At 47.8% G+C, this 20,412-nt stretch overlaps 9 protein-coding genes across 9 annotated transcripts; 4 read left to right on the top strand and 5 right to left on the bottom strand.

The window, feature by feature from the left end:
- Positions 1–810: 810 nt before the first annotated feature.
- On the bottom strand, positions 811–2,059 carry ONS95_001859 (uncharacterized protein; the record flags this gene model as incomplete). Its single annotated transcript, XM_058495078.1, has 3 exons — positions 811–897; positions 952–1,923; positions 1,994–2,059. The coding sequence occupies 3 exons, from the start codon at positions 2,057–2,059 to the stop codon at positions 811–813; spliced, it is 1,125 nt and encodes a 374-aa protein (XP_058355388.1).
- Positions 2,060–2,791: 732 nt separating this feature from the next.
- ONS95_001858 (uncharacterized protein) lies at positions 2,792–3,674 on the bottom strand (the record flags this gene model as incomplete). Its single annotated transcript, XM_058495077.1, has 2 exons — positions 2,792–2,882; positions 2,968–3,674. 2 exons carry the CDS (start codon positions 3,672–3,674, stop codon positions 2,792–2,794), a joined length of 798 nt encoding a protein of 265 aa, XP_058355387.1.
- A 434-nt stretch (positions 3,675–4,108) lies between these two features.
- ONS95_001857 (uncharacterized protein) lies at positions 4,109–5,996 on the bottom strand (the record flags this gene model as incomplete). Its single annotated transcript, XM_058495076.1, has 2 exons — positions 4,109–5,714; positions 5,767–5,996. The coding sequence occupies 2 exons, from the start codon at positions 5,994–5,996 to the stop codon at positions 4,109–4,111; spliced, it is 1,836 nt and encodes a 611-aa protein (XP_058355386.1).
- Positions 5,997–6,094: 98 nt separating this feature from the next.
- ONS95_001856 (uncharacterized protein) lies at positions 6,095–8,144 on the top strand. The gene is made up of 3 exons (XM_058495075.1): positions 6,095–6,393; positions 6,446–6,593; positions 6,645–8,144. The coding sequence occupies exons 1-3, from the start codon at positions 6,283–6,285 to the stop codon at positions 7,985–7,987; spliced, it is 1,602 nt and encodes a 533-aa protein (XP_058355385.1). The 5' UTR covers positions 6,095–6,282; the 3' UTR covers positions 7,988–8,144.
- Positions 8,145–8,269: 125 nt separating this feature from the next.
- ONS95_001855 (uncharacterized protein) lies at positions 8,270–10,292 on the bottom strand. Its single transcript, XM_058495074.1, has 2 exons — positions 9,824–10,292; positions 8,270–9,769 (listed from the first exon to the last, which is right to left on the bottom strand). Exons 1-2 carry the CDS (start codon positions 9,860–9,862, stop codon positions 8,699–8,701), a joined length of 1,110 nt encoding a protein of 369 aa, XP_058355384.1. The 5' UTR covers positions 9,863–10,292; the 3' UTR covers positions 8,270–8,698.
- Positions 10,293–10,859: 567 nt separating this feature from the next.
- On the top strand, positions 10,860–11,960 carry ONS95_001854 (uncharacterized protein; the record flags this gene model as incomplete). The annotated part of the gene is made up of 1 exon (XM_058495073.1): positions 10,860–11,960. The coding sequence occupies one exon, from the start codon at positions 10,860–10,862 to the stop codon at positions 11,958–11,960; it is 1,101 nt and encodes a 366-aa protein (XP_058355383.1).
- Positions 11,961–12,035: 75 nt separating this feature from the next.
- On the bottom strand, positions 12,036–15,149 carry ONS95_001853 (uncharacterized protein; the record flags this gene model as incomplete). Its single annotated transcript, XM_058495072.1, has 8 exons — positions 12,036–12,373; positions 12,436–12,563; positions 12,613–13,253; positions 13,300–13,438; positions 13,489–13,684; positions 13,738–14,148; positions 14,199–14,702; positions 14,787–15,149. 8 exons carry the CDS (start codon positions 15,147–15,149, stop codon positions 12,143–12,145), a joined length of 2,613 nt encoding a protein of 870 aa, XP_058355382.1. The 3' UTR covers positions 12,036–12,142.
- A 963-nt stretch (positions 15,150–16,112) lies between these two features.
- ONS95_001852 (uncharacterized protein) lies at positions 16,113–17,647 on the top strand. The gene is made up of 2 exons (XM_058495071.1): positions 16,113–16,613; positions 16,665–17,647. The coding sequence occupies exons 1-2, from the start codon at positions 16,165–16,167 to the stop codon at positions 17,581–17,583; spliced, it is 1,368 nt and encodes a 455-aa protein (XP_058355381.1). The 5' UTR covers positions 16,113–16,164; the 3' UTR covers positions 17,584–17,647.
- A 463-nt stretch (positions 17,648–18,110) lies between these two features.
- On the top strand, positions 18,111–20,177 carry ONS95_001851 (uncharacterized protein). Its single transcript, XM_058495070.1, has 2 exons — positions 18,111–18,885; positions 18,951–20,177. Exons 1-2 carry the CDS (start codon positions 18,127–18,129, stop codon positions 20,133–20,135), a joined length of 1,944 nt encoding a protein of 647 aa, XP_058355380.1. The 5' UTR covers positions 18,111–18,126; the 3' UTR covers positions 20,136–20,177.
- The last annotated feature ends 235 nt before the right edge of the window (positions 20,178–20,412 follow it).

Here is a 20,412-nt window from a genome sequence, read left to right as displayed (position 1 = left end):
TGCTCACCCACAGCATTTTTCCCAGAGTAGAATTTAAACAGATTATGATAGATCATTTCATGGGTAATAAGTCTCTATTCTGCCTCTTCCAGCATTCTTACATTTGGAGTAATCGAGAAGCATTCAAGTGATGCTGGTATGTTTCTGTACAAGATACGCCAACAACTCGCCAAGATCTGGGCAGATGTTCCAGTGTGGCTTAGTTAAGTGCGGGGTAATTCAGGGCACTGGCTGCTGGATATTAGCGGGCTTGCCCCAGGGTGACAGTGACGACTTCGCTGGATTTTCAGGCAGAATGCCCTGAATCTTTAGCGGTCTGCATGACAGGTTGCAACACACGTGTCCACTCAAGAAGAGGAGAATACGAGACCTTTGTCATTATGGTGTCCGAAGCAGTACAGATCTTTCTTGGGAGATATCGGCCCTTTCCTTTATATTCAATACACAGCTATCTGATCATCGAGTTGAACCAATGGGCTTCGCTCATGTGAAAGCTTGAGGTTGGACTCTACAAAAGTCAAAGCACTGATTCCACCAGGAGTCCACTGCGCTCTATTGTGAGGAAGAAAAACGGAGATCTTCGAATCCGAAGTGGACGAGATAGATGTAACATGAAGCATATACTCCGAACTCCATCCTACCTCTAATCATCCTCCAGCCAATTTATCCAGCTAGTTCGAAAACAGGCCAGCCGACCGCAATATCTCCAGACGCCAATGATACTCCTCCCATAGTTACGATGAGCCCTGACCGTTAGTGGAAGATTGTATAAAAGAGAACAGAGAAAGAAAGGCTTCAAGAATTACAGCCTCATTCGTTGTCGCAATGTTTCCGAATCCAGGGATGTTGTAAAACTCCGTCCAAAGAAAGACGCTTGGAAGGGTCGAGAACAAGGAGCTATCGAGTATAATTAGCCAATCTGAAGAAATATACTTTGACAAGGAACCATACGGAGTGGACAAAATCCTTCGCGCCTTGGGACAAAGAAGCTGACATCGGCGTCATCTCATTTCTCGCAATACGTCTATGCGTCATGACTTGGCTGTCTTCAAATGGCGCTTCTCCCATCAAAAACTCATAAGCCAACACTCCAAGTGTCCAAAGGTCAATTGCGCTGGTATAATGTATTTTACCCGATGTTATCATCTCTGGTGGCAAGTAGTCCAACGTTCCACAGAGCGTCTGACGCCGATTGCTTGTAGAATGGACACTATATCCAAAGTCCGCTAGCTTCAGCTCTCCATGGAGACCAATCAAGATATTTTCTGGCTTGATGTCGCGATGCATAACATGCTTGCTGTGCAAGTATCGAAGAGAGTCGGCAACTTGAGCAAGATATCTGGCAGCTTTCGGTTCTGTGAAGCGTCTCTCCTTTTGTAGGACTTTGTAAAGTTCTCCACCAGCAGCGTACTCCAGAATCAGGAATATACGTTTCGAGTCGTGAAAATGATTGTAGAATTTCAAGACCCCGGGGTGCTGAAGATTGCCATGGACCTCGATCTCTCGCCGCACAAGATTTTCGGCACCTTCACGTACAATCTGATCCTTGTATAATGTTTTGAGCGCACATACAAAGCCAGAGGGACGATGCAGAGCCAGATAAACCCGTCCGAACTTTCCTTTGCCCAAGGGTTTCCCGATCTCGAAGAGACCAAGGTGAAAGGCCTTAGGAGGAGGCAGCTTAAGGATCCCCACATGCTCATCCGAGGCCTCAGCTATTTCTGTGGAACTTGTAGATATGACTTGCGTGTCCGTCGACTTGTGTCGTGAGATGCTTGAGGAATAAGACTGGGCTGACGAGGGTGAGATTCGATTGTGAAGGGCAAGTTTTAAGAGCGATTGGTCTGGTCTCGAAGAAGTTTGCAGCTTGGAGGGGTCATTCGCTCCGAATCGAGCCTTCATTGCAGCAGATGGCGGGTCATTCTAGAATATTGAGTTAGCCTGCTGTACTAAAACCGTATATCAGAATTGGCGGGCGGAAATGATCAGTTACCTGTGCTTTCGGCCACCCTGGACAAGTCTTCGTAGGAATGAGAATTGTCTTGACTAATGAGACCATGTTGGTCGATTCGGTGAGTCGTGTCTTTGGGACAAATAGCGCGCTGCCATTATCGACAGGAATACCAGCAAACAGTTGCGGGTGAGGGGGCGCGACAATGAGGGAGTTGACCGCGCACTGTAAACAGAGCAGAAGGCTGTTGGTTTTGATGAGCGGGCTCCTGCGCCAATGGGGCGGGTGATACGGAGGCGCACCTGCGTTCCATCAGAGGTGCATACCGATTACGCTGTTGTTATTTGGCGAGCCTCAGAGCGCACCCCGGTGCGCCGACAGTCGATCGACTGGGCAACAGCCTCGTGCCTGGTGGTGCTAATGTTGGAGATATGTGAGCGGATGCTGCCTGTCTTCCAGCCTGATAGTTGTCGCCAAAATCTCTTTCGAACGTGGAAAAGTCTTTGCCTGACGCACATAACTTAGAAATAGAGGATCAGAGCAATGGAAAAGTTATTCTCAGACGTGCTTGTAGTGTCTGCGTATGGCAAAGGTGATCCTTGTCAATAGCGTGTTTTTCCCCCCTGGGTTCTGTAAGGAGACGCTATCAAGTTATTGGGAATCAAGAGCCAAACAAACACCGAAGAAGGATTAAAGTCACGAAAAATCAATGCCAGGGCTGGAAACAAAAGGCACAGTGAATGCTGATAGTTCAGGAACACTGACACGCTAATATACTAACAGAACAATGAATGTGAGTCCTTGGTCCTGATAGCAGCACTGATGCTAATAATGTACCACTCAAGACTGTAAACAATTCTTTACGATTCTAACATCAACGTCTGCCACGCCGAGGCGTTTCAACTCAGTATGTAATCCAAGAAGTTCAGTACTGTAAAGTCAGCATATCCTTCTGTGGAAATCAAGAAATGAAGAGGCGTAGTCAGAAATGAATGAGTACAGAAAAGGGGATATACAGAGTCCAAATACACGGCCCGATCATTTCATCCCACTGATTTGTAGTAATCAACCACAACTTCGGCATCTTCCATCTCCTACTAACATCCTTCAATCTAAACATCGCCGTCACCAACGCCGCATGTTGCTGAAATGACATATACCTTCTCTCGGAATGCGCCAAAAGTTCAGCTTTTACTCGCGCGGACATCTCATGCTCGCCACTTATACTCCGAAATAAAGAGTATTCTGTGCTGTGATACCTAGCACACAAAGGCTCTGGTGGTGGTGATACGAGAGTCAGATGTTCCAGCTTGCGGAATGAGAGGAGTTGGGCGAGTATGGTGTCGGCCTCGACTCGTTGTATATCCATCCCTCCCACTGCCAGATGGCGAATCCTGTGGAGTTCTCTTGTGGGGACGGCCTGCACGCGGATAGGCTCCCATTCTAGCTGGATGGTGTCGATGTTAAGATTCGCACGGATCTGAGGTGGATGACCGACGGTGCCAAAATGCAGTTCCCAATTTCTTGCTTCGTGACGCGATTCCTGGCAGATCTGGAGACTGACTGGGGTTTTGGCGGTGCTGTAGAAGCGACCAGTCTGAACGTTGTAGTTGACTTTCACAAGTCTTGGATCTGGAAGAGCGAAGCGCCAAACCGTGATTCGGAGCTCTACTGGGAGGCTGCTGAAGCGTTGGAATGATTTTGGCGTTGCCAGAGACGTCATACTGATGGTCTTTCCACAGCTGCAGTAGATGGGAACAAAACACGGTGGACTCGGAGACGGTCGACTCGATATGATAAGGATGCAATCATGAAAAGGATTGAAAGGACGGGTTGCCTGTTCTGATGAAAATAATACGTGGTAGGCATTAAAATTCCATGCCGACGAGTAGTGAGGAGGCTGAAATATGTGAGTCTGCCAAGAATACGAATCCTTCCTTCCGCTCCAACGGCGCACAAATGACTGGAAGGAAGGATGATGCATTGTCTCAAGAAGAGTAGGGACAGTCCAATCGAGCCTGCCATCTTCGTACACGATTTCGTATATCCACAAACTTGAGCGTCCTGTATCATGCGCACCGCTCCTCAAATGATCCTAGACAACAACTAGAATACCATACTGAACCGGGATTTCGCAGCCGACAGATTCTACACAAGTCAATCACTCTCCAACAATGCAAATGGATTGCTCGATTTTGGCTTTCCCGGTGGTAACTCGGTCGCAGCTTGGTCTCTCTTTCGCTTCTTCTTCGATGATGCTTTCGATTTGGTGTCATTCTGAGCAAGATACGTGGGAGAAGAGTCCAGAACCTTCAACACTTCCCTCAAGTTCTTCAAGAACTTCACACCATGAGAATTTCGGACGATGGAAGACGCAGTCCCAAGATCGGGATAGTCGACCAATGTTGGGACAGACCCTAGCAGGGAATGTAGACGATGGACCGCCTCAGGTATTGAGGTTTTATGTCCAGTTGCAACTACCAGACTTGTAATCTGCTGCAACATTCTAAAAGAATACAACGAGCCTTGAAGTTGAGCGAAGAACTGAATGACATCCCATCCAAGGTACCCAGACGGGTCGGAAAGTTTTGGATAAGAAATACGCTGTAGGAATAGCTGACTAGCCGCAGTTTTCGAGCTGGATGCTGACCATTCAATATCTTGGTGCACGGCAAAAGCCACCCAAATATGCGTTTCTGTAAAATCTGGCAGTTTATTTTTTAGGGTTTGGAATGTTTCCAGCACGGCGGTGCACGCCTCGGAGATGTCAAGGACTTCGGGAAGCATCAGCTCCCGGCCTCCTGACTTTTCCAACTGCCTTCTATGCTCGAACACACTCGACGCTTGCTCGCGAGTAGGAACAATGATATTGACGAGGCCATATGCAAGTTGCCGAGTGGCCGTCGAAGCTTCCCAAGCATTCGTGCGAACAGGGCAATCAATTAGAAATGGCAAAAAAACATGAGGCGACAGCGAAGCAGGTTTCCCACTTACCAGCGGTTGACCAGCAATATGAGCAAGGCTAGGAAATTGGAGTACGTATTCAGAAGTTCTTGGATCCAAACGTCGAAGAACTCGGAGGGCCTGTGCATATTCTATGGACATCTCCGATTCAGCGCGCAGCGGAGCATATTCTTTGAGGAAGTCATCGAACATCTGCCTATGGCTTGTGATGGCTTTGAGAGACTGCGCTTGTGTGAGAAGTTTCGGAAAGGTCCCTTGAGCATCCATGAATATTTCGAATGCCAGTGAATGAAGACCGTGGGATTTTGGCAGTGTCAGACGCTCACTGATGGCTGCTGGGTGAAAAGTTTGAGTGCGCAAGATTCCTGGACTATCACCTGCAGTAAGTTCTATATCACTAAAGAAAGTCACTGCACCGTTCAAGCCTAGATCGTGCACCAGAAGGTCGGAGTCGCTAGTGAAAACTATTCCACCATCTTGCTTCAGATATCTTGCACAGTACAGGTCTGCCTCTCCTGGAACGACCTCGGTAATATTGGCATATTTGCTCGACGAAATCAGAGCTTCGAGAATTGCTGGTACGACAAATGACACGGCAGGAAGTGTCGTTAGGCCAGAACGGACAGCACCGCCTTGAAATACAGGTAGTGGGGCATCATTGGCTTTTGGAAAAGAGGACCGACAAGGCGCGTTACTTGTCTGATGGAACTTAGTCAATTGATGTGTCGAGCTCTGAAGCCTTTCTAGCCGGACATCAAGCTTCGCTTGAGGCAGGTAGCCATCAAAATATATCTTCTTTCTGGACGTTGTCAGTGGCCATATCCTGCACAAGGAAGTCCAAATCTGCTCACATATGCACATTGCTTGCTCTGACGGTATCTAGCCATGAAATAGCTGTGTCTGCTAATGCTCGATAGGACGGTGCAGCTTCCAGTGCATTTTGGGCTCCTGGAGTAGCTTTGAGACAGAGGTAGTAGACCTGGTGAGCGAAAGAGGGGCCGTCTATCACAACTTGCTGGCCATCCAATGATGCTGCATCTGCATAAGGGCGCAAGAACGTGGTCAGATGTCGGATCCCCATTCCTTAGGGAAGAGGCTTTCAATCAACCTCCAACAAGAGCTTGAATTTTGTTTGCTGATCAGATGGCTACCTGATTATCGAAAGTGTGACCTGACACCCACAGGACAGGCTGTGGATGAACTGTGGTGAGTGCGAAGAGGTCTTGGCATCATGTCGCCTCTCATTGCTCCGCTCCGTTCCACTCTGAAAATTAGGCGACGGGACTTCCACCTACCTAGCTTCAACTTTTCTTTCTCAGCTCCACCTCCTGCTATTTTCTTCCTCGCCCACCAACTCCAGCTTCACCATGCGCAATACCCTCATATTCGCTGGCAGCTCCTGCCCAGGGCTGACGAACCAAATATGCTCGAACCTGGGTATGGCTCCGGCCGCTGTCGAGCTCTCGCAGTTTGCAAACGTGAGCAGACTTTTGTGCGACCTCTGTTATGGCTGGGCTGACAATTTCCCAGGGAGAGACTAGCGTCAAGATTATGACCAGTATTCGAGAGAAAGATGTATTTGTGGTTCAATCGGGCAGCAGTAAGATCAATGATAGTATCATGGAGCTTCTCATCTTGATATCCGCTTGCAAGGGAGGCTCAGCAAACAAAATCACTGGTCAGTTCATTTTTCTCTCGTTCGCAATTCTCCCGTACTGACTCGGTGCAGCTGTTCTACCATACTTTCCATATAGCAGACAGTCGAAGAAGAAGTCGCATCGGGGCGCAATTACTGCTCGTATGCTTGCCAACCTCCTTCACGTCGCGGGAATCAACCACGTTATCACAATCGACCTACATGCCTCACAAATGCAAGGATTCTTCAAATGCCCAGTCGACAACCTGCATGCGGAGCCTTTGATTGCGAGATGGATTCGGCATAATGTTCCTAACTGGTCTGAAGCTGTCTGCGTGTCCAAGAATGCTGGAGGTACCAAAAGAGTCACATCTCTGGCAGATGCTCTGAAGCTCAACTTTGGCATGGTCACAACGGATAAGAGACGAGGTGTGAATATGAGTGGCAGTTTTGTCATGAATCCGTTGGACCACTTCGACCACGATCTGGACGATGCAGATGTTAGTAAGCTCGAGATCGATGACGATGAACGCAGCTTTAATTCGGATAAGAAGCCTGAGCTCAGCAGGATCCAAACAAGTAGCAAAGAGAGTCACAAGTCGGATCAGTCTACATCCACCAAGCATAGTCCTCCACGCAAACCAACACATGCGCGCCAGGATAGCAATCCCTCCCCACGAAAGCCTCAAAATTTACCGTCCCCGCTTCGCACCGCACACAAAGGGCCAACTGCAACAAGATCACCCCTTGTTCGCGCTTCCACTACCCCAGCACGATCTTCACCCATTGAAGAAGAGATTGGAGAAGGAGACGAAGCTGAGTTCACAGATGAACGTGCTCGAGACATCATCCATGGTCGATTGATTCATGGTCATATTGTGCCTGATGATTACCCCTCACCGACCCAGTCTGCCATGTCAAGCTCTATGATACTCGAGCGACCTGAAGATGATCCAATGGAGATGTCGAGAGCCTCTTCTTACTTCAACCCTGAACCACATGCGCTTGGCGGTACTGCTGATGCTACGGCAACTTCGGACGAGGAAGAAGAGGGCTTCAATAATCCGAGCTTGGAGCAGATGATTACCTTAGTAGGAGACGTCCGCGGTAGGACTGTCTTCCTCGTTGACGACATGATCGACAAAGCTGGCAGTTGGATCGCTGCAGCTGAGTGTTGTGTCAAGCGCGGTGGTGCAAAGAAGGTTTATTGCATTGCCACTCACGGTTTGTTTGGCGGCGACGCACTTGAAGAGCTTCAAGACTGCGATTGCATCGACCTTATTGTCGTCACGAACTCCTTCCCAATACCTCCGGAGAAGGCGAGAGAGACCAACAAACTCGTCATCTTGGATCTTTCAAATTTACTTTCTGAAGCTATTCGAAGGAATCATTATGGCGAGTCTATTTCTGCTCTCTTTTCACATTCACACGACTAAATCTGTTATTTATTGTAAGCCATTTGATTTATTTCCCCAATTCTGTTATTTGTATGATTAGCGTGGCGTTCATGGGAAGGCGAAGGATGAGTGGTAAGGATATGACCGTCTTGCTCACTGCACGGATGACGGAGGAGTTTAGAGACAAATGATAACGATTTTTTTATGATAACCAATTGCACTGAGCGATCTTGGTTGTGCTGTATGTCAGTCTTTTCATTTTTGTCGACATGAGCTGGACTGCTGCAACCGCTCTGGTCCAGGCAAAACCCGCGATGCATTCTTTAGTGTTTGCAGGAGCTACTTTCATCTAGAAAGCAGTTCCTAACGGAGCGTGGGGAGATTGAGTTTAGTCCTTCGGGGCTCGTCGGGATTAGAAGGCACCTTGTTCATGCGTATGCTACAACCTTTCATTAGGATGGGGGCCAAGGGGCAAGAGAACTTCCTGAACAATCCGTTGTTACGAATTCCACTTCGGCCACTACACGTACTGGCTTCGTGCATTAGACCAAGCACAATTTGATCAGTTGTCGTGGCCGGCCTCTTCCGTATTTGCCAATGTTTCAATATGCTATGCTCATTTATTACATATGCTGCCTTATGCATGTACCACTACATGTGTGTTGCCGTGCTTATCATGTAGTTCATAGTCAATTGTACAATGATGTCCCAAACTCCAGAGAATGCTTGCTGTTCCCTGCTGCATGCACATCACAGTCGTGCTGAGATCTCAAGACTCTCCACCTCCTTCTGGCTCACCCAGCTTGAGACCTTCCTAGGAGCCACTTCAGGCTCAATCTTGTCTTCCCAACCCATAGCTTTCACGATCCTCCTCCAACTCTTCATTGCTCTCTCTGCATGCTCAATTGGCACATTTGGATCCTCCTTTAGAAGACTCCTATTGAACAATTCCATGGAGATCCATCCTTTGTACCCCAGTCCCTCCTTCTCATCGCAGATAGTCCTGAGGACATCCAGCACCGGTAAGTACCCTCCTCGCTCCTCCTCACACATAAACAGCCTGCAATTCCGACTCCAACTCATCCTCGGCTTCTGCCCCTCCACGTGAAAAGCATGCGTCTTACTCATCGGCGTCCTCAATCTCTCCGCATCAACTACCTGCACATAGAACACCTTCTTCACATCAATCGTCCTCGCCATCCTCCGCATACTCTCCCTAAATGTCACATCCGCATTCACACACTTCCCATCCGGCGAGCATGGATCCGCATATTCCCGTCCAGCGATATTAAACGTATCGAGACACAGCCCGAAGTTATCTCTATCGACCGCCTCAACAACAGCCCACGCCTTCTCCCACGTATCGTTGAACGTCCCCCAGCAGAGATTCTCATACGCGAACTTAAATGGTGGGTTCTGCGCTGCTCCCAGATCGGCAATCTCTCTCAGGTCTCTCGCCACGACATCCAGGTCTCCAGTCACACCCTCAGTCATGAATGTACATGGGATCTGGATGATATCCGTCCCTAGGATCCTCGCAATGTCAAACCAGAGATACAGTTCTTCTAGTTTCGCAGCGCGAGCTGAAGCAGAGAGGAGACCCTCACAGTTACTGAAGGGGCCGATGCCCATGATTTCGAGGTTGAGGGCGCCGCATTGCGTGCGTATTTGGTGGGCGGCGAGGATCTGGTTTGTTGGTGTTGGACCGCCTGGGAAGGAGGACGCGAGGTAGAGGAGGTCTTCGAAGAAGATCTCAATTCCTGGGAGAGAGGCGGATGCCGCGGCTGTGAGTTTCGGGGCCATTGAATGTGCCCATGCTCGCTGTTCTTTGTTAGCGATGTTGATATGGTTGGTTGGGATGAGTGATGAACTTACGCCAAGAGACATGCTACAGATTGCTGGTTTGTACGACATTGTGTATTATCTGATATATATAGATCAACTCTAATGGTAATAAAAGAGTACTGAGGTGGTCGGTGAACAGTCTAGTCGAGACCAGGATCGAAGAGACAAGTGATTGAGAAGTGTTCCAGTACGACAGGTAAGTTTCCAAGAGATCCGATATGAGAAGATGTTCAATTTTGGCCGGTCCGTGAAAGAATTAAACTCATATCATAACTTAAAAAGATAAAAATAAGAAACGAATATCTAAGCACAAATATCGACCCACCATGCCCTTATCAACCTACATCCCCTCTCCAAGACCTATTTCAAGCGGAAGCACATGGTTCGCAAAACCAGTGGAAGAGGTTATTCGCGGCCTGGCTCGGGAAAATAATCTCCATCCGCTCTCAAGCCTAGGCCTAGATTGCCAAACCACGTTCGCTTCTTCTATTTGTCCTAGAAGTCCATTGGACGACGATTCACAAGTCTAGCAGGCTTGGAAAGGGTGCGTCCTGTGTTATGTTGCGGCGATTGGCAGGCGGATGAGGATTTTGCCGTTGCGACAGTCTTTTTCCGGCGTGGGGGCTTGGCGACGGTGGTTGTCCGAGAAGTCCAAGGGGTTCGCTTAACCTACTTGAGCACGCCGAGAGGTTGTTCTACGTCGAGACGAAGGATATCTCTACCTGCTTAAAGATTCGAGATCCGGGTAAGGACTAATTTCAAATTGATTCACGTCGAAAGTCCTGTCCAGCCGACCTGGGGCTAGGCAGTCGTGGCGCAAACGAATTCTTCCGCTTCGCTGTTGTTGACATCCGATCGTCGCCTTTCTCACTTCCTGTAGCACATTCCGAACCAACCGCTTGGGTTGGTACAGCATGAGCTGCTACTACATAGATTAGCTTCCTCCTTGAGATTTCCCTCTTTCAGATAATTTTTTAGATAAAAGTGTTTCCATACACTCTTTTGCTTCACTTCAAGAATCCGAGTTGGCCATCTTCTGTTTCCAGTTTCGTACCCAAACAAAACAATGTCTACCTGTACTACTTCCCCAAAAATAAACATCATAATCATAGGCGGTGGTCTGATCGGTCCCCGTCACGCCCAATCCATCATCTCCAACCCGTCAACCCACCTCCTCGCCCTCATCGACCCAGCACCTCACGGACCGGAAACCGCGTCGTCCCTCTCAACCCACCATTTCCCATCTATTGCCTCGCTCTTTTCTTCTTCCCTCCCAAGACCAGCCGCAGCAATAATCTGCACACCAAATAAGACCCATGTTCCGATTGCACTAGAGCTCATCGCGGCTGGTATTGATATCTTGGTTGAGAAACCCATCTCGACTTCTATCCCGGAAGGGCTGGAACTCATCGCAGCAGCAGAAAAGAAAGGTGTCAAGGTATTAGCAGGTCATCATAGACGCTTCAATCCGTATTTGCTAGCAGCGAAGAAAGCACTTGATGAGAACAGTCTAGGTCAAGTCGTCGCTGTGCAAGGGACTTGGTGTCTGCGCAAGCCTGCTGCGTATTATGATGGGATAGGAGAATGGCGAAGGAGTGGTGAGAGTGGAGGAGTGGTGCTGATCAATCTCGTTCATGAAGTGGATCTTTTACAGTACTTACTGGGGCCAATCACGATGGTCTCTGCTATTGAGACGATGAGAACGAGAGCATTTGATGCCGAGGAGGGAGCTGCGATTGTACTTAGATTTCAGAGTGGTGTTGTTGGGACATTTTTACTAAGTGATTCGACGCCTAGTCCGTGGAATTTTGAATGTGGGACCGGTGAGAATCCGATGATTCCAAAAGTTCGAGAGGAAAATTTTGCGGGTGGCTTTTATAGAATTATGGGTACAAAGGGGAGCTTGAGTGTACCTGATTTGACGAGATGGACAGGCGAGTGGGATGAGAAGCTTAGCAGAGAGGACCTGCAGGTTCAGAAGGAGATTGTACCATTTGATCAGCAGATTGAGCATTTTGTGAGGGTTGTGAGGAATAGTGAAAGGCCAGGGTGTACGGCGGAGGAAGCATTGAGTGCAATGACTGTTTGTGATGCTGTGAAAGAAGCAATGCGGTCTGGCAGGTGGGTTGACATTATCGGATTTGAGGTCCAGGTAAGAGGAGCGTGACTTAAGGCATGCAGAAACGAATTCGAGAACGAAACTCAAGAAGCGAAAAGTTTTACGGATTGCCAAAATCTTCTCATTATTATTATATATTAACGTACAATCTGTGATAAATACAAAGAGCTAAGTACAATGAATAGTTTATACATGTGTGTGTATGTACGTGTTGACTTGAGTCCATAATTTTACCATGTGAGCCTCATCAAAGCCGGATTGAGCGCAATAGGGAGCAAAAAGTGATTCGCGACAGAGAGCGCGAGAGGGAAGATTGCAGTAAATTGCCGAATTCTCCACTGGTATGGAACAGCATATGCACATACAAAAATCAAGAGGAGACCGCCAAGGCAGTATGAGAAGCGTCCGCTGAAACGGTTGAGAATTTTTGGCACTTCTCGAAAAAAGTTCGAATTCTCGACCTGTAAGATGTTAGTGACTGCTCGTGATTTCTGCCAATATATTGATAGCGCTGGTACCGTACCTCTTTATTAGTTGTTGTCCATTGAATGTTGATAGAAAACATATGGCAAAGTAGTGCGCGGCTGACGGAGAGAGATAAACCGCCGAAGAGAATTGAGAACATCAGGACCCATTTGAAATTCTCGAACACTATTTTCAGTCAGATTATAGTCCGTGAAGGAGACAGAGAGATACTTGCATGACTCGACCAGATTTGTTCTTGTACTGGTTCGGTACCTTAACCAAGCAAGACAGATGTTGCTTAAAAAACTGAAAACGAATACCAATCCAATGAATACGTTGAAAGATGGAAGATACCAGTGATCAATCAAGGTATCTGCCCATCCAATCAGAAAGAAGTTGACCAAGCTGAAGATCCAGGCGGATCCGATAGCATAGTAACTGGCAATGTAGCCAATCGTGCTAAGCTTAGACGCTATTGGTGTCTTTGATGTGACAAAATGACGGATGAGTGGTGTGAAAGGGCCTTTTCGCAGCCAGTCTTTCAGCGGATTGAAGACTAGCTCACTACAGCCGTAGGCGTATTTTTCCCATCGCGTAATCTCATCATAGATTGTCAAGGAGACGCCTTCCTTGAATCCTTCCCCAGTATACGTCGCGAATCTAATGGTCCAATTTTGGCGTTGAAGGCGAAGTGACATGTCGAAGTCCTCCGAGACACTGCATTCGGACCAGAATTTAATAATCTGGTCTTCGTCAAAGTACGCGACGTCTTGCATAGATGACCAACGTAGCATCGCGTTGTGGCCAACAAATGGTCCAACATCACCATTCGATACCATATAGCCAATGGCAGTATAGATTAAGTCCGTAAAATACCTAAAGATATAAGCGAGAATCCGTTGACTTCCACTTCTAAACTTACGAGATACCACTTTCAAAGAAATCTTTGGTCACATGCAACACCCCGGAAGTGTACTGTAAAATACCAACTTCAGGTGATAATTGCATCTCATGCACAGCATCAAGCAAGCAATCCTCAGGGATGCGTGTATCAGAGTCCACTAGTCAAGAAGGTCAGCTTAGGCACGAGCGGTTCGACGATGGCTCATACCCAAAAGAATATAATCTCCAACTCGAATATTTCCACCCGCCAATGGGCTGCAAGGCAGCTCGGACATAACTTCGAGCAGACTTTTCTCGTACTCCTTATCCTCGTCCTGCTGTGACCAGGTTTCATCTCTTGTAACCCTGGCAAGCTTCTCTTCGAGCTTAACGCTTATCATCAAGCCAAAATTCATATTTGAAGCCTAAAACGCAATGTTAGTAGGATGCCCCGCGAATAATAGCTGTGTACACTGACCTTCTTAAATCTGCCCCTTCTGAGAAATTTTGGCTTTCCTGTTAATGCAACGGGATTATGAGCTGGACGGGCAACCCAGCCAATGTTGTTTTTCTTGTAGAATTTTTTCCTATTGTCGACTTCAAGCTTGGTGAGTCCAGAAAGCATTCCATCATCGTTCACAAATATGTTCGCTGACCCTCCTTGCATTTCATATGTTGAAATGGCCGCTTTCAAGGACATTATCGTTGGCTCAACGACAGTAGCTAGACTCTCTGTGTAGATCGGGCATTGGATGGTCACATGAGGAAGTGCCTCCAGTCTTTTTACTCGAGGCGGCGGCTTCGCGGAGTAGTATGTCGAGTTTGTGTGGCACTGCCCCACAGGGCCTAGGAGTTGGAAGGCACAAACAATGACAACTTGCATGAAGAACTAGACTTAAGTCAGTAGATGCAGCAGCATATTTGGCGTGTGTGGCATACCAGTGCTAATAGAAACTGTATAGGTGTGAATGCAATAGCTGCCAGTCGAGCATACGTATGATCGAGCGCTGATTCCTGCGCCAGTATCTTCATACCAAGCCCAACGACCAGTAGACTGAGTGCTAGTGTACAGGCACAGATAACACTGTTGATGTATGTTGGACGGCGTTCAACCACATACCCGAGCTCCAGTAATGAGCCGCCATCTTCGTAGAGAGACGCGGGCTTCAAATCGCATCCTGTCGCAGTAAACCACGCAATATCGACTAGTTGGTGCTCCAAATCCGCGGCTCGATCTAAGAGCTTCGTTGGGCTATCGTCCCAAACCAGAATATAGGACTCTTCGAGAATAAATGCTGCACATTGATGTCTTTGAGCCAGCTTTATATCTTGAAGTGATGGCAGCACTTGAATCTCAAGTCCTGATCTTAGTGTCACTCTGTCCGTTGATTCCATGACTCTGAAGGCGGTCTCGACAACTTTTGATTTCAATGTGATGACAATCTTTGTAACGATATGAATTAGCAAGTCTCTCCTAGGTGGGTATTTTAGGGGCAAAGACAACCCGAGGTTCCTCTGTGTACTGACCTCTGCGTTCAAATCAACCAATGCTTCAGCAAGTACACTTGCTGAAAGAAGGACAGGTGCCGTAATATAGCTGTTCCAGCTGTCTCTCATAAAAGCTCCTTCCTCTAGAGAGTCGAGATCCCCAATCCAACATCTGCTGCGCTGCTGCTGGTAGAGGTACTCGACGATCATCTCATGCTGGATGGTTGCGCCGACAAGATTTGGTACAGCCAAAACTGAATCCCGACTCTCAAGACGCGGTTGTGGCTGAGAACCATTTTGCGAAGCAACTTCCCAGGACCCATGCTCAGACTTCTCCTGTTGGCCTGACAGATCAACATGGGGGTCAACTGCCGGTACTGGAGAGTTCAGATCCCCCTGCATTGCTCAAGAAGGTATTACAGAGAAATGGCTACACACAGAAGCTGCGTCTCTGAAAAGGGCTTTAATAAGACACATATTCTGAACATCATATTTAGAAGGCTGGATACTTTGTAGATCTTTCACAGTACCTTTGAGAAAGATCCGGTGGCACTTTCTAGCTGACATCTTGATCTTCTACTTAGCAGATTGTTTACCCCAGCCTTCTTGTCAAGCGACAGCAAGAAATGTGGTTGCCAGAGGCTTAGTAGTGGCGATCTTGAAGCTATGTAACTTGGTACTATTAGGTTATCGAGATCGCACCGAAACCGATCCAGATTTGTCTCGGATCGTTTGACAGAACTGCACTGTGCAGCAAGAGCCTCTCTTTTTGTCGCAGACCCCAAATGCGAATCGAACGTCGATCATTACACTAATGCAACTCATTGTTCCTAGCTCCGATTGGCGAAGGCTGCAAATGTTATAGCACATTGATCTACTAGAGACAAATTAGTGAATCGTTTAGTCTAACGGTGTGGACTGGAATGTGATTTCCACCTCACGTGCCTCATAGCAATAGACTTGGAGGGGCAGTTGCCCGGGGACAGCGCCGATCAATCCTTCAAGGGCTAGGTAAGTGTCGCAATTCTGTGAAGTCCCACTTAACTAAAGGAAATTGAGTTGATCGTATTTCGCGCGAAAGGGGGCCATCAGGGGCCAGCCAGGGCGCTCGCTTGCAGCGATCCCGCTCCCAGTGCAGTTAGTCAGGGGTAAAGATCGCTAATGACTGGGCACGACAGGCACGACAGGCACGACAGGAACCGCAAGGGGCCAAGCACTCTAAGCGACAGGGTAAACACACCCACTCGAGCCACTTGCAGCAGGGAAAACCAGGCCTTGTGTTTCCGGTTCAGCAAAACCTGCGGGGAACTGCTGGGATATTTTGCCATCATGGGCACATTTTCATTCCACAAACCTTTTTTTTTTTTAAAGCCTGAATCTAAACAGAAGTCCATGGATTCGCCAGCCACCCGCAAAGATGCCGCATGTTCACAATGTCCAGAACGACACTGGGGACCCATCGAACCACAAACTCGACAAGCAAGGACACGCAACGTCAATTAACTCTGATGTTGATGTTAATGGGATCCAGAATAACGCGAAGCGAGCGACGGCGGAAACAATCGAATCTGCGTCTGAGTACAGTGTTCGAAGTAGGAGATCTTATATACGACCTTACTATCGCTCGAGATTGGTTGCAAAAACCGAGATCGAGAAACCATGGATGAGAGAACGCCGGCCAATATGGCCAACAGTAATTCCTTGCTTTGGATTTGCTTGCGGTTTAGCTCTGATCGCTGTTATGGTATATCTCGGAGTGAAGTCTGTACCTAAGCACGAATACTGTCTCGTTATGGAAGATGATTTTGACGGGCCGACTTTGAATACATCAATTTGGCAGCGCGAAGTTCAGTTGGGCGGCTTTGGGTTGGTTGCTTTGCCATGATAATATCTTTAGATTTGGACTAACTTGTGTAGCAACGGCGAGTTCGAAGTGACCACAAACGATACAGCGAATGTCTTCTTGAAAGATGGAAAATTGGTTATCAAACCAACACTTCAGGATCCGAGTATCATTGATACTCCTTATGCTCTGGTAAATCTGACGGCAGACGGCACTTGTACGTCTGATATTTGGTACGATTGCTGGGCTGCTACGAATGCGACCAATCATACCATAATCAATCCTATCAAGTCGGGCAGAATCAACACCAAAGCTTCTGCCAGTATCCGCTATGGCAGGGTCGAAGTTAAAGCAAAGATGCCCACTGGTGACTGGTTATGGCCTGCCATCTGGCTACTTCCAGTCAATGATGTTTACGGCCCTTGGCCGGCTTCTGGAGAGATTGATATTGCCGAATCTCGGGGCAATGACCATAACTACAAATATGGCGGAAACAACAAGATCATCAGCAGTCTGCATTGGGGACCAACAAAAGCTTTGGACCAAAGCTGGAGAGATACGAATACTCAGCGAAATTTACACTCCACGTACTCCGCAAAATTCCACACATATGCTCTCGAATGGAGCGAAAAGTACCTGTATACATACGTCGACAGCCGCATCCGTCACGTTATCTATACCAAGTATACGAAGCCTCAATGGACGCGTGGACAATTTCCCCAAGTCAGTGGGGGAGAATTAGTATCAGACCCGTGGAACACGAATCGTTTCAACACTCCATTTGATACTCCCTTCTATCTCATCATCAACCTTGCCGTGGGAGGAACAAACGGCTTTTTCCAAGACCCTGACGACCAGAAGCCGTGGGTCAATACAGCTGTCAATGCTTCCGCTTATTTCTGGGCTGCGAAAGATTCATGGCTTCCAACTTGGGTAGAAGGTAAGGCGCAGCTGGAGGTGGAAAGCGTCAAGATGTGGCAAGAGTGTGGTTGATCCTTTGAAAGTGATCTCTCTTCATGATGTAATTTATTTTTTGAAAATCGATTTTAAGATGTCCGGATCATTAAGCCGTATCTATAGCTCGGACAGATGATGTGGATCCTGAACTAAAGTAACTGGGGAAACCATCTTGAGCGACGCTGTTAAAACAAGCGTTAGAGTGGAGAGAGTGGACGGTAGTGGCTGGCTGTCAGGAATGTGATTCAGATATCGTGGTGGTTGAAGTGAGTCGAAGAATGTGACTTGGGGATCTTGGGCAAAAATGCCAACCGGGTAACCGGGAAACCGCCCTATACCATGGTGTTGCATGGCAACCATGTTGGAATCAAAAGGTTAGATAACGATTGGTCCCCTCCTCGAGTGAGACACATCCAGACCGAGGTTTTGATAGTGGCGGGGTCAATATTGGGTCAGCTTGATTAAACTGGGAACCCTAGGTACCTTCCAGGCTCGCGGACTTCCATTTCTGACAAGTATATGAGCATGCCCTTGTTATGTAGAATTCAGTGCAACAATCAGTCAGAAACGAGTTTCATCATGTATCCTTCCTTCATCCTTCTCGGGCTTCTTGCCCTCGGTGCCTGCGCAGAGATCTCGACCGTCCACGTTATTGTCAAACGTGCTGTGACATACGCACAAACATGCACCTATTACAGCACAGTGACAGCCGCTGGTGCTCAACTCACCACCTCCTTCTTCTCTTCAACTTGCAACTCGCCTCTAGTGTCTGGACCTTTCGTTACCCAAGATTGCTTCACTGGACTTGCTCTAGGAATATCGTCATGCTCGGCTGCAGTAACGGCTAGTGCTTGTGCTCCCAGCACAACCACAAGAACATCCACGACCTTTTTTCTAAACCTTGGGGTTTTAATCCCAATCGGCACAGGAACGACGACTATTACTACATCAACATGTTCAGCCACAGCCTTCCCACCCAATCCGCTACAACCTGCCGCCGGAACAGTTTGTCTAGCAGACAATATTGGTGGCGTACGCTCTCTGTCTGGCCCTTCTACGAGTTCAAACTCGATGACCAACGCAGCTTGCAAGACTTATTGTACCAGCCTTGGATTTGCATATTCTGGCACTGAATATTCCTCTGAGTGTTACTGCGGCAACACACTTCCTACAGTGTCCTCGTCTTCATGCAATATGGGATGTTCTGCTTCCGGATCAACAGAGATCTGTGGAGGCCCCAATGCTCTGTCGGTTAGCACCAATTCTGCTCTTGTAACATCAAACATTGCGGCAGCATCTTGGTTCGCTCAAGGATGTTACAGTGACAACTATCCTTCGGTAAGTGACGATATTCGTTAAGTCTTGGCTCCAGAGTAAACAATGAAGCTAACAGCGTTGCTTAGCGAGTTCTCGCTTCGACGTCAACAACATCCTCAACACTGACTATCGAAAAATGCATTACCTTCTGTAATGGTGCAGGCTATACTCTCGCTGGACTAGAGAACGGGTATGAATGCTATTGCGCCAGTACTATACAGTCTGACGGGTCAACCTACGGTGTTGGCGGTCAGGCAGGATGCACCTTTACCTGCTCAGGCAACTCAACGCAACTCTGCGGCGGCAATAATGTTCTCAATCTCTACTCGAAGAACTCAGGCGCACCGACTGTTGCAGCAGCCGCGGCTCCTGTTCCGGCAACGGCAAATGGTTACACATATGTCAATTGCTACGCGGATCAGACCTCAGCGGGCCGAACACTTACAGTCAACAAATCGACCATTACGTCAGTAGAAGCCTGCGTCACAGCCTGCAATACGGCAGGCTTCAAATATGCTGGAGTTGAGAACAGGAATGAGTGTTGGTGTGACAATGTTATCCACACCTCAACAACCCTTGCCCCCAAAAATTGTCTTTTACCATGTACTGGAACACCCAGTGAAAGTTGCGGTGGTATCAACGCAATTGGTATCTACCAGGGTACAGCTTCTACGAATGTCAGAATTCCAGGAACTGCTGGAGGATACACGTATCTTGACTCATTCGTCGATCCAACTTCAGCTCGTCTTCTACCTATGCAACAGAACCTAGCCTCAAACACGGTTGGCAACTGCGCACGAGCTTGCTCCAATGGAGGCTATTCGTATGCTGGAGTAGAATACGGATCGCAATGTTTCTGCGGTTCTTCTTTACCTGGCAGTCCTACGGGCGGACAGACCCCGAATATACAGTGTACAGGCAACAGCTCGCAATTCTGTGGAGGAAACAACATATTACAAGTCTACAGCGGAACCCCGGCACCAACAGTTCTAACTCCACCTGTCACTAATGGTCAATGCGTGGCCGACAACACCAATAATGTACGAACACTCTCCACTTCTGGAGGCTCATCATCAAGCATGACTCCAGCAGCTTGTAAAACAGCGTGCGTAGGCTTTGTATACTATGGAGTTGAGTATGGCTCTGAGTGCTGGTGTGGTAACAGCTTCCCTTCTTCAACCGTGGTTAGTACACAGTGCACTATGCAATGCTCTGGAGATGCAGCACAGACCTGTGGTGGCAGTTGGGCTCTTAACATGTACAATTCCTAGTACCTTCCGTATTGAGATGGTTAAAGCGTGACGAGGAATGAGGATGGGTTCTTTCTGTGCAAAGTTTCGCTCGGTGTCTTTTTTCTGTTAGTTTTGGTGTAATTTTGAACGAAAAATTGAAGTGCTTGTTAATTAGTTATCTGATCGGGTTGATTGCCATGAACAAACTGTTTGACATGCCTAACTTTTCACTCTGTACGTAATGCTCAAAACAGGCGGTGTGATTCAAACAGATAAGAAATGCAGAATGCAAATTCTCTTTACATGCCTTCCGCAA

Source organism: Cadophora gregata (assembly GCF_030347475.1).
Source record: "Cadophora gregata isolate MNR1 chromosome Unknown scaffold_10, whole genome shotgun sequence".
In the NCBI taxonomy this organism is placed as follows: Eukaryota; Fungi; Ascomycota; class Leotiomycetes; order Helotiales; family Ploettnerulaceae; genus Cadophora; species Cadophora gregata.
This window is presented reverse-complemented; position numbering and strand designations above follow the sequence as displayed.

Excerpts from the sequence above, each read along its gene's own strand:
- ONS95_001856 (XM_058495075.1), top strand. The coding sequence starts at position 6,283 with ATGCGCAATACCCTCATATTCGCTGGCAGCTCCTGCCCAGGGCTGACG. Across the intron at positions 6,394-6,445 it reads AGCTCTCGCAGTTTGCAAAC|GGAGAGACTAGCGTCAAGAT; the intron begins GTGAGCAGACTT and ends ACAATTTCCCAG. Across the intron at positions 6,594-6,644 it reads CTCAGCAAACAAAATCACTG|CTGTTCTACCATACTTTCCA; the intron begins GTCAGTTCATTT and ends GACTCGGTGCAG.
- ONS95_001855 (XM_058495074.1), bottom strand. The coding sequence starts at position 9,862 with ATGTCGTACAAACCAGCAATCTGTAGCATGTCTCTTGGC. Across the intron at positions 9,770-9,823 it reads TCTGTAGCATGTCTCTTGGC|CGAGCATGGGCACATTCAAT; the intron begins GTAAGTTCATCA and ends AACAAAGAACAG.
- ONS95_001852 (XM_058495071.1), top strand. The coding sequence starts at position 16,165 with ATGCCGCATGTTCACAATGTCCAGAACGACACTGGGGACCCATCGAAC. Across the intron at positions 16,614-16,664 it reads GTTCAGTTGGGCGGCTTTGG|CAACGGCGAGTTCGAAGTGA; the intron begins GTTGGTTGCTTT and ends TAACTTGTGTAG.
- ONS95_001851 (XM_058495070.1), top strand. The coding sequence starts at position 18,127 with ATGTATCCTTCCTTCATCCTTCTCGGGCTTCTTGCCCTCGGTGCCTGC. Across the intron at positions 18,886-18,950 it reads ACAGTGACAACTATCCTTCG|CGAGTTCTCGCTTCGACGTC; the intron begins GTAAGTGACGAT and ends AGCGTTGCTTAG.